Here is an 11914-nt window from a genome sequence, read left to right as displayed (position 1 = left end):
TGCCCGTGGCGTTTTTGGGTGGCTTGGTTTTGGGGGGGGGGATGTGAAGATCTGTCCTTGCAGAGGAGGGAGAGCTTGTACTTGAATCAAACTTGGTCTTAAAGGTGCCATTGGACTGTTTTGGACCAGGGCGGGGGGTGGGGGGCGGGCTCTGCAACTTACCTGGCTGCTTCTTGCTCTGACTGAGGGCTGCTGGGAGCAGGGGGTGGGGCTTGTTGCATGTGCCCACCCCCTGGGCTCTTTACTGCCGGAGCTCCGCTCCTGTGCGCTCCGTCAGGAAATGACCCCTGCTTGAAAGGGAGACCACCAAGGAAGTCCAGGATCACTAAGCAGAGGCAAACAATGGCAAATCCCCTCTGTGGGTCTCTTGCCTTGGCCCGGCTGGCCTGATCTCGTCAGATCTTGGAATCTAAGCTGGGATCGGTGTAACCTCCAAGCCGAGCCAGTGTGAGCCAGCTCACAGTTCTTTAGCCTCCGGCTCACACATGTTTGTCTCCACTCAGGAAGGGAGAGCTCCAGAGCAAGCTAATTGATGCAGCAGCCGAAATCGCTCGCTACCAACTTTAATGCCGGTAGCTCACAAAGTAGAATTTTTGCTCACAGGACTCCACAGATCAGAGGGAACATTGGCTGGGACGGCCCCGGTGAGAACGTGGATGGGAGACTGCGAAGGAAGTCGAGGGTTGTTTGCAGGGCTCTTTTTGTAGAAAAAGCCCAGCAGGAACCCATTAGTATAATGGGCCACACCCAACAGCAGGAACTCATTAGCATATTGGGCCACACCCCCTGCTGGCACAGCACATTAGCACATTAGGCCGCACCCCCATGTTACCAGAAGTGTGGTCATCCAGCCACACCCACCTTTTGCTTCTTTTTCTGTTTTCCTTGTTTGTTGTCAAACCACCGGGGCTTTTTGTGTAGCAGGAACTCCTTTGCATGTTAGGCCACACACCCCTAATGTAGCCAATCCTAATGGGTTTATGCTGTTGGGTGTGGCCTATTATGCTAATGAGTTCCTGCTGGGCATGGCCAACTCAGGAGCCAGCCGGAACTCCGCTCCCGTGCGTTCCAGCCCAAAAATAGCCCTGGTTGTTAGGCAGAGGCAGGCTATGCAGACCACCTCTGTTCGTCTCTTGCCTCCACTTGGATGGCACAAGCCAACCCAGTCTCATCGGATCTCCTGAGCTAAGCAGGGTCGGCCCTGGTTAAGACTCGGATGGGAGACCATTTAGGAAGCTCTGGGTGGCTAATCGGAGGCGGGCAATGGGGCAACGGCAAACCACCACTGAACGTCTCTTCCCTCGACCTGAACGGCCCTGGCTGGTCTGATTTCATCCGATCTTGGAAGGTCCGCAGGGTCAGTCCTGATTAGTACTTGGATCGGAGACCCCCCAAGGAAGTCCAGGGTCTCTGTGCAGAGGCAGGCAATGGCCAATCACCTCTGTTCGTCTCTCGCCTTGAAAACCCGGCAGGGTCGCCGCAGGTTATCTGCGACTTGGCAGCACATCCACCACCAAGTTGATCTGAACAAACTGAGAGCCAGTCTGGTGTCGGGGTTAAGTGCGCGGACTCTAATCTGGGAGAACTGGGTTTGATTCCCCACTCCTCCACTTGCACCTGGCTGGATGACCTTGGGCAAGCCATAGTTCTGATAAGAGCGGTTCTTGAAAAAGAGCCGTTTCTGTCAAGAGCTCTCTCAGCCCCACCTCCCTCACAGGCAATGCTCCCTCTAAGCTGTGGAGTCTTGTGAGCAAAAGTTCTACTTTGTGAGCTACAGGCATTAAAGTTGTGAGTGAGTGATTTGGCTACTGCATAAGTCAGTTTGCTCTGGAGCCATCCCTTCCTGAGCGAAGGCAAAAAAGTCTGAGCCGGAGGCTGAAAAACTGTGAGCTAGCTCACACTCACTCAGCTTGATGTAGTGGTTAAGTGGGCGGGCTCTTATCTGGGAGAACCGGGTTTGATTCCCCACTCCTCCATATGCACCTGGCTGGATGACCTTGGGCAAGCCATAGTTCTGATAAGAGTTGCTCTTGAAAAAGAGCAGTTTCTGTCAGAGCTCTCTCAGCCCCCCCCCCCCGACTTCACAGGGTGTCTGTTGTGGGGAGGGGAAGGAGTTTGTCAGCCGCTCTGAGACTCCTTCGGGTAGTGAAGGGCGGGGTATAAATCCAATCTCTTCTTCTTCTCCTGAACACTTTTTAAATGCATAAAATCAGCATGTTAAACATGGAACAAGATTTGCCAGACTTACAGTGAATGGGTTGATCTTCGATCCATGACTGTCGACAATCCCAGATGGTCTGTGGAAGGCACCCATTGGCTGGTTCCTGTGATGTCACAAAGTCGGGGGGAGCCTCTTTTTAACCAGGCAGGCAGGCTTTGGGTTGGTTAATCCCTCAGATGATTCCTTGCTGCAACCTTGGTCGTGACCCTTTTCTTCTGCACGCCCTTCTCCCCTCTTTCTTCGGCGTCCCGGTCTGTTGCCTTCCTCCCTGCCCGTCTCCCCCACCCCGCAGGAAGAATACGTCCAGGAGGGCATCCGCTGGAGCCCCATTGATTACTTCAACAACAAGGTTGTGTGCGACCTCATTGAAAACAAATTGGTGAGTGCAGACAAGGTGGCCGGAAGCCCCTGTATGAATCGATGGTACTGCCTCATTTGGACTACTATGTACAGTAATGGTCACCACACCTGAAAAAGGGTGTCACGGCATTGGGAAAGGTGCAAAAAAAATGGCGACTTAAATGGGTTACGGGGATTTATTTATTTATTTATCGGATTTATACCCCACCCTCCCCGCAAAGCAGGCTCAGGGCGGCTTCCATGCAAGTATAAATACAGTTAAAATCATGCAGTTATTTTAACACAACAGATAAAGCAAATACAAACACAAAGTGCTGACGGCGGTTAAAAGATTAACTTAGATGGCTCGTTTTCCAAAATGAATTTCCGCTTCCCAGAGGTTCTCAGATGTCCTCCTGCTCATCATTTCTTGTGGCATCGGCTCGATGTTAAAACTGTGAGCCAGGGCATATTTGTGCATATTTTTAATTGATTTTCCACTTAATTATTGTTTACATACAATTATACAGATACATATAAGAACATAAGAACATAAGAGACGCCAATGTTGGATCAGGCCAAAGGCCCATCCAGTCCAACACTCTGTGTCACACAGTGGCCAGAAGTACCAGTGCCATCAGGAGGTCCAGCAGTGGGGCCAGGACATTAGAAGCCCTCCCACTGTTGACCCCCCCCCCAAGCACCAAGACCCCAAGGACCAAGAAGACAGAGCATCACTTGCCCCAGAGCCCCTAGCTATACCTTGTGGCTAATAGCCACTGATGGACCTCTGCTCCATATGCTTATCTAATTCCCTTTTGAAGCCGTCCATGCTTGTAGCACCCACCACTTCCTGTGGCAGTGAATTCCATGTGTTAATCACTCTTTGGGTGAAGAAGTACTTCCTTTTATCCATTCTAACCCGACCGCTCTGCAGTTTCATGGAGTGAAACTGAGTCTATATTTTCCACACTTTATAAATCCAATTATAGAAGCTTCCCCATCTTTCCAAAAACACATTTTCATCTTTCCCTTGTAATCCCAAACTTAACTTGTCCATTTCTGCTGCTTCTAACAGTCTACATATCAATTCCTCTCTTGTGGGATATCTAATTTGCTTCCAATACCTGGCCAATCTTATCCTTGCAGTTGTCAAAATATATATTATCATAAATTTAACATTTTGTTTGTATCTCTCCGGTACCATATTTAATAAAGCTATCTCAGGTGTTAATATTAATTTGACATCCATGATATCTAATATTATTTTTTGTACCATCTTCCAGTATCCTTGGGTTCTCCCACATCGCCACCACATATGAAAAAAGTCCCTACATTTCTTTTACACTTCCAACACAGGTTTGATGCGGATGGTTGCCATTTACTTATTCTATCCGGGGACCAATATCACCTGTGAAACACTTTATAGATGTTATCTTTATAATTAGTTGATCTCATATACTTCAGTGTCTTCCATGTAGTTTCCCATTGATCCCATTGATTACAAGTGGCGGCCCCTAATTGAATGCCTGGCGGAAGAGCTCTGTCTTGCAGGCCCTGCGGAACTGTGAGAGATCCCGCAGGGCCCTGATCTCTTCCAGGAGTCAAAAGCCTGGTGGAAGAGCTCCATCTTGCAGGCCCTGCGGAACTGTAAGAGGTCCCGCAGGGCCCTGATCTCTTCCAGGAGTCAAAAGCCTGGTGGAAGAGCTCCGTCTTGCAGGCCCTGCGGAACTGTAAGAGGTCCCGCAGGGCCCTGATCTCTTCTAGGAGTCAAAAGCCTGGCGGAAGAGCTCCGTCTTGCAGGCCCTGCGGAACTGTGAGAGATCCCGCAGGGCCCTGATCTCCGGGAGCTCGTTCCACCAGATAGCGGCCGCCATTGAAAAGGCCCCAGTCCTGGTAGTAGCTAGCCTGGCCTCCCTCAGGCCAGGGAGGGTCAACCGATTTTGAGACCCGGACTGTAGTGCTCTCTGGGGTATATACGGGGAAAGGCGGTCCCATAGGTATGTCGGACGATGGAACACCTTCCCTATGAAGAGAACTTAACGAGGTTAGAGTTTTTTTCATTTGGAGAAATGACAACTGAGGGGTGACATGATAGAGGGTTACAAAATTATGCATGGGATAGAGAAGGTAGAGAAAGAAGTTTGGTAGAGCCAGTTTGGTGTTGTGGTTAAGTGCACGGACTCTAATCTGGGAGAACCGGATTTGATTCCCCCACTCCTCCACTTGCACCTGCTGGATGACCTTGGGCAAGCCACAGTTCTGTCAGAGCTGTCCTTGAAAAAGAGCCGTTTCTGTCAGAGCTCTCTCAGCTCCACTGACTTCACAGGGTGTGTGTTGTGGGGAGGGGGAGGGAAAGGAGTTTGTAAGCCGCTCTGAGACTCCTTTTGAGTAGTTAAAGGCGGGGTATAAACGCAATCTCTTCTTCTTCTTCCCTTTCTCACAATACAAGAACTCAGGGGAGCTCACATGAAATTGATGAGCAGTAGTCTTAGAACAAATAAAAGGAAGTACTTCTTCACCTAAGGAGTCATTAACCCATGAGATTCACTGCCACAGGAAGTGGTGGCTACAAGCATAGACAGCTTCAAGGGGGATTGGAGAGACATCTGGAGCAGAGGTCCATCAGTGGCTCTTAGCCACAACATCTAGATGGAAGACTCTGTCTGGGGCAGTGATGTTCTGTCTTCTTGGTGCTTAGGGGGGCAAGAGTGGGAGGGCTTCTGAAGCTCTGGCCCCACTGGTGGACCTCCTGATGGCCCCTGGGTTTTGGCCACTGTGTGACTCAGAGTGTTGGACTGGATGGGCCACTGGCCTGATCCAACACTGGCTTCTCTTGTGTTCTTATGTTCTTAACAGTGGGAGGGCTTCTAGTGTCCTGGCCTCACTGCTGGACCTCCTGATGGCCCCTGGGTTTTGGCCACTGTGTGACACAGAGTGCTGGACTGGATGGGCCACTGGCCTGACCCAACATGGCTTCTCTTATGTTATGTCTGGGGCAGTGGTGCTCTGTATCCTTGGTGCTTAGGGGGCAAGAGTGGGAGGGCTTCTGGAGTTCTGGCCCTGCCGGTGGACCTCCTGAAGGCACCTGGTCTTTCTGGCCACTGTGTGACACAGAGTGTTGGACTGGATGGGCCATTGGCCTGATCCAACATTGGCTTCTCTTATGTTCTTATGAGAGGGTCAGAGCACATCTGGAATGTGCACTGATGGGGGTTTGAGGCTGCTTCAGAACTCTGGGAGTTGTAGTTTGGGAGAGAGTTTGGCGCGTCCTCCATTGGAGATCCTCAGCGGCTCCACCGCCACTGGAATACAACACCCGGAGATTTGTGGGGAGAGAGGGAACGGGCTCGTCCCATTTCTGCCTGCCCCAGCCTGGTGCCCTGGTGTGGCGTGGTGTGGCGGGGCAGGGCTTGCTAGAACGCCGGGAGCAGATTCTTTGCTTGCTTGTGACTTCTCCCTTCCTCCCTCAGAACCCTCCAGGGCTCATGAGCATCCTGGACGACGTGTGCGCCACCATGCACGCCAAGGGGGAGGGCGCCGACCACACCCTGCTGCAGAAGCTCCAGACGGCCTTGGGCACCCACCCCCACTTCAACAGCTGGAACAAGGGCTTCGTCATCCACCACTACGCTGGCAAGGTACGTCCATCTCCAGGCATGTCCTCGCAGTGTCAGACCCTGGGCCTTACGGGGAAAGGCTGAAAGAGTTGGGTCTGTTTAGCCTGGGAAAGAGAAGGCTTAGAGGGGTCATGATTGCAGTCTTCCAAGTATCTGAAGGGCTGTCATGTAGAAGACGGAGCAGATCGCTTCTCTCTTGCTCCGGATTGCAAGACTAGATCTAACGGGTGGAAATTACAAGGGAGTCGTTACCGGCTGAATATCAGGAGAAACTCCCTAAATGTAAGAGTGGTTGAGCAGTGGAACAGTCTGCCTCTGCGGATGCTCCTTCGCTGGACATTTCCATGCGGAGGCTGGACAGCCATCTTTCGGGTATGTTGTAGGGCTCTCTTTCGGCTGTGCTCCTGCAGAGTGCAGGAGGTTGGACTAGATGACCTGCAAGATCCCTTCCAACTCTAACATTCTATGATTTTATAAGTAGCCCTTGCCCAGCAACAGAGATCCTGGGGGGCAGACCTGAGAGGCCCCTTCTGGCCTTGAATGGCTGCTTCCCACAAGTGAGCAAGCTGCGGCAGGACACACATGAACACATGAAGCGGCCCTAGACTGAATCAGGCCCTGGGTCCATCAAGGTCAGTATTGTCTGCTCAGAGTGGCAGCCGCTCTCCAGGGTCTCAGGTGCAGAGGCCTTTCACATCACCTCCTGCCTGGTCCTTTTAACTTGGAGATGGCGATAGATAGCAGAGGCTGGACGGCCATCTTTCGGGTCTGTTGTAGGGCTCTCTTTCCGCTGTGCTCCCGCAGAGTGCAGGGGGTTGGACTAGATGACCTGCAAGGTCCCTTCCAACTCTAATGTTCTATGATTCTATGATTCTGGGACTCCAGACAGCTGCAGGAAGAGTGGGAATGTGACGGCCATTCTCTCCTATCAGCAGCTGATAGTTAAAGGCAAATATAATCCAGGCAGATCCATGGGAACAAGATATAATCAAAAAATAAAGGAACCATGAAATTATAACTATGGAAAGTTCAGTACTTCGGTATTTTCTTATTATAGTTGTGCCTTCTGGACAGATTCAATGCACGGCCAAAGTAGAATTAAATCATTTTTATTCCGTTCCACATGCATTCAGAAGAGTTCTTACATCTTTTGTAATCTAATTCTGTTTGCTGGCTCATGGTGAAAAGGATTGCGCGTCCCACCTCCTTGCCGTTTAAAAAGAACAAAGCCACGGGAAGAGAGCTGTAAACTCGAATCCTCGCGCGCCTCTGTGTGCCGGATGCTGTGGGATGTCTAACTAAAGACTTCAATTCCCAGGAACCACTGCTCTTAAAGATATATGGCAGTTCTACTTAACTACAGTTTAAACGCTGGCTGGGGCAGCACAATAGTGCATATGTCTCTACAACAGTATGTATCTTCATCACAATGAACAATTCATTGTCACGATCAACAGTACTTTCTACTGATGAATGGAAGTGCCTGTCAGTGTTCTTTCCAAAATTAAAGTGCTTGTGCTGTAGTAGACGGTCCGATGTCCTTTGTTCTTTCAAATCCAGTAATTGTGGGTGATTTGTGAACGTTCTAATGGAGCCTCTGACAGACGTGTCGACCTTTAAATTCCGTTTCTTCTCAGCTTTCTCTAAAGAGGCAACAGAACAAAATCCATATATCCCAATATCACCCAAAGACAGACAAAAATTTAACAAGCGCCATTTTCACAGAAGGAAAGATCTTTGAATGATATTGAGAAGAACCTCAGAAGAGCCCTGCTGGATCAGGCCAGTGAGGGTCCATCCAGTCCAACCTCCTGTCTCACACAATGGCCAACCAGTTCCTCTGGAGGGCCAACAACAGGGCAGAGAGGCCGAGGCCTTCATAAGAAGATCCCTGCTGGATCAGACTAGTGCTCCATCTAGTCCAGCCTCCTGTCTCACACAGAGGCTAACCAGTTTCTATGGAGGGCTAACAACAGGGCAGAGAGGCTGAGGCCTTCCCCTGAGGAGAACCTCAGAAGAGCCCTGCAGTGTTCCCTCTAAGCTGAGTTAGTGTGAACTAGCTCACAGTTTTTTAACCTCCAGCTCGAACATTTTTTTCTTCACTCAGGAAGAAAGGCTCCAGAGCAAACTAATTTAGGTAGTAGCCAAATCGCTCACTCACAACTTTAATGCCAGTAGCTCACAAAGTAGAATTTTTGCTCACAAGATTCCACAGCTTAGAGGGAGCATTGGAGCCCTGCTGGGTCAGACCAGTGAGGGTCCATCTAGTCCAGCCTCCTGTCTCACACAGGGGCCAGCCAGTTCCTCTGGAGGTTCAAAAACAGGGCAGATAGGCCGAGGCCTTCCCCTGATGTTGCCTCCTGGCTCTGGGATTCAGAGGTTGACTGCCTCTGAACGCGGAGGTTCCGCTCAGTCACTGTAGCTAGTAGCCATTGACAGACCGAACCTCCACGAAGCCATCCAATCCCCTTTTAAAGCCTGGAGGTGAGGAGGGGTGTGGATGGGAAGAGGCCGTGACTTTCTGGGTGGTGTGGAGATCACGAGCCTCTCAGCAGTCTCCTTTCTGACCGGCAGGTGTCCTACGACATGGAGGGATTCTGCGAGCGAAATCGCGACGTCCTGTTTACGGACCTCATCGAGCTGATGCAGAGCAGTGAGATGTGAGTACGGAAGGGACCTTCCCGAGGTGAAGGGGGGAGAGAAGGCCACCCCCAAGACGACACAGACAGGGCAGATCCATCGTGGCAGAAGAAGCGGAGCCAGGCGGGAGGAAGGAAGGAGAGAGCCCATGCGCCCGTGTCCACACAGCAGTTAGACCAGTTTCAAACCGGGTCAGCAATGAGGTACCCTGTGGATCAGTAGTTCTGAGGAAAGGGTCAGGGCTCTTTTTCTAGAAAAAGCCCAGCAGGAACTCATTAGCATAACAGGCCACACCCAACAGCAAGAACTCATTAGCATATTAGGCCACACCCTGACAGCACAGCTCAGTAGTACATTAGGCCACACCCCCATGTTACCAGAAGTGTGGTCATCCAGCCACACCCACCTTTCCCTTCTTATTCTGTTTACCTTGTTTGTTGTCAAAACCCAGGGCTTTTTAACTCCTTTGCATGTTAGGCCACACACCCCTAATGTAGCCAGTCCTAATGAGTTTCTGCTATTGGGTGTGGCCTATTATGCTTATGAGTTCCTGCTGGGTGTGGCCAACTCGGGAGCCAGCCGGAACTCCGTTCCTGTGCGTTCCTGCCCAAAAATAGCCCTGGTGCTGAGGATTTCAGCTGGAATGTTTACTGATTTGCTTACGTAATTTATACCTTACGTATAATGTATATCTTACGTAATTTGTTCCTTGATTTACTTCATTTGTATCTTGAGAGGCAGTTTTGTGTAGAGGTTAAGAGCAGCAGGCTCTAATCTGGAGAACCAGGCCTGATTCCCCACTCCACCTCCACATGCAGCCAGCTGGATGACCTTGGGCAGTCAAAAGTTGGGAGTTGGGAGTAAGCAGTGAAGTGGCTAAATTTGCGGATGATACGAAGTTGTTCAGGGTGGTGAAAACCAGGGAGGATTGTGAGGCACGCCAAAGGGATCTGTCAAGGATGGGCAAGTGGGCGTCGACGTGGCAAATGGGGTTCAATGTGGCCAAGTGCAAGGTGATGCACATTGGAGCCAAAAATCCTAAATATAAATACACCTTGATGGGGTCTGAACTGGCAGAGACTGATCAAGAGAGAGATCTTGGAGTTGTAGTAGATAACTCACTGAAAATGTCGAGACAGTGTGTGACTGCAATAAAGAAGGCCAATGCTATGCTGGGGATTATTAGGAAGGGTATTGTAAACAGATCAGCCAATATCATAATGCCGCTATATAAATCAATGGTGCGACCTCATCTGGAATACTGTGTGCAACTCTGGTCACCACACCTTAAAAAGGATATTATAGCTTTGGAAAAAGTGCAGAAAAGGGCAACTCGAATGATCAAAGGGTTGGAACACTTTCCCTATGAGGAAAGGTTAAGGCGCTTAGGGCTCTTTAGCTTGGAGAAACGACGGCTGAGGGGTGACATGATTGAGGTTTATAAGATTATGCATGGGATAGAGCAGGTAGAGAAAGAGGTATTTTTCTCCCTTTCTCACAATACAAGAACTCAATACAAAGTGGCTTATATCATTCACCTCTCGTCCATTTTATCTTCACAACAACCCTGTGAGGTAGGTCTTGCTGAGAAAGAATGACTAGCCCAAGGTCACCCAGCGAGCTTTCATAGCAGAGTGGGAACTCAGACCTGGGTCTCCCAGATCATAGGCTGCCACTGTAATCACTATCACCCTGGGTTTTACACTACACCTGAACAGAGCTGGGGTACAGGGACACCGCTCTCTTCTCTCCCTTGAGATAGCTCCGTTCTAGCCCTCTCCTGGCACCCTTGTCTTGCTGTGCTGTTAAGAAAGGGGCTTTCTTCCTCATTTCAATGCACTTTCAAATCCCCGTCCAGTTGTATGGCCTTGGGCAAGTCCCTCTCTCAGCCTCAGTTTGTCCTGTCTGCAAAATGGGCCCGTTAGTGGTTTATTTCATAGTAATGCTGGGAAATGGAAAGGCTAGATTCATGTCCAGGAGCACCTTAAAGAGCAACCAGATTCCCAGGGTGGATGGGAGACAGGAGGAGGAGGAGGAGGAGATTGGATTTATACCCTGCCCTTCACTACCCGAAGGTGTCTCAGAGCAGCTTACCATCTCCTTTCCCTTCCCCTCCCCACAACAGACACCCTGGGAGGTAGAAGAAGAAGAGGAGATTGGATTTATACCCCGCCCGTCACTACCCAAAGGAGTCTCCGAGGGGCTTACAAACTCCTTTCCCTTCCCCTCCCCCACAACCACAGACACCCTGTAAGGCAGGTGGGGCTGAGAGAGCTCTGAGAGAGAAATGCTCTTTTTCAAGAACAGCTCTTGTCAGAACTACGGCTTTCCCAAGGTCCTCCAGCAGCTGCAAGTGGAGGAGCGGGGAATCAAACCCGGTTCTCCCAGATTAGAGTCCGGGCACTTCACCACTACACCAAACTGGCCACCACTGCACCAAACAACGGAAGCTCTGGGAAGAACTTAGGTCTGTTAGGTCTGGATCGTAAAAGGTGGTCCCTTGTCATTCCCCGAGCCCCCCAAACCTTCCACAGACGCTGATCCTGTTTCCCTTCCTCCTCTTAAAGCTCCTTCATCCGAGACCTGTTTCCGGAAAGCCTGAATGCGGAGAAGAAAGGACGTCCCACCACGGCCAGCAGCAAAATCAAGGTGCTTGTGGCAGACGGGACTGCCATCTCTTTGTGGGGCCTCGAATTCTTAGCTTCAACAAATTCATCCACTAAAGCCCTGCATGGGGTTAACCGGAGCAAAGAGGGTGCTTTCTTTTTGTGGGGGGAGTGGTCTGTGGTGCCTCCCCCCCCCCCGCTTGTCGCAGAACTCTGTGCCTGCCAGGCGGTGTGTCTCTGCTCATTCCTCTCGTGAGAAGCATGCAGAGACGACAGGCTCATTCTCATTTCCCTTGCTTCGGTGTTCCTGTTAGCTCTACTGGTAGCAGGAGCTCCTTTGCATATTAGGCCACACACCCCTAGTGTAGCCAATCCTCCAAGAGCTTACAGTAGCCCCAGTAAGAAGAGCTCTGTAAGCTCTTGGAGGATTGGCTACACTAGGGGTGTGTGGCCTAATATGCAAAGGAGCTCCTGCTACCAGTAGAGTC

At 50.5% G+C, this 11914-nt stretch overlaps 1 protein-coding gene across 1 annotated transcript in view; it reads left to right on the top strand.

Moving 5' to 3' along the window:
• The window catches only part of LOC107109464 (unconventional myosin-Ie-like), a 72634-nt gene that overhangs the window by 27510 nt on the left and 33210 nt on the right, over window positions 1–11914 (top strand). Inside the window, exons 12-15 of the mRNA XM_015410094.1 lie at window positions 2514–2600; window positions 6034–6201; window positions 8755–8840; window positions 11388–11469. Coding sequence (XP_015265580.1) covers window positions 2514–2600; window positions 6034–6201; window positions 8755–8840; window positions 11388–11469 — 423 coding nt within the window. The remainder of the gene's footprint in view (window positions 1–2513; window positions 2601–6033; window positions 6202–8754; window positions 8841–11387; window positions 11470–11914) is intronic.

The sequence above is a fragment of the Gekko japonicus genome, unplaced genomic scaffold (genome assembly GCF_001447785.1).
Source record: "Gekko japonicus isolate JY-2015 unplaced genomic scaffold, Gekko_japonicus_V1.1 scaffold424, whole genome shotgun sequence".
Classification (NCBI taxonomy): Eukaryota; Metazoa; Chordata; class Lepidosauria; order Squamata; family Gekkonidae; genus Gekko; species Gekko japonicus.
The sequence above is the reverse complement of the archived record's forward strand: the minus strand, read 5'-3'. Positions and strand labels throughout refer to the sequence as shown.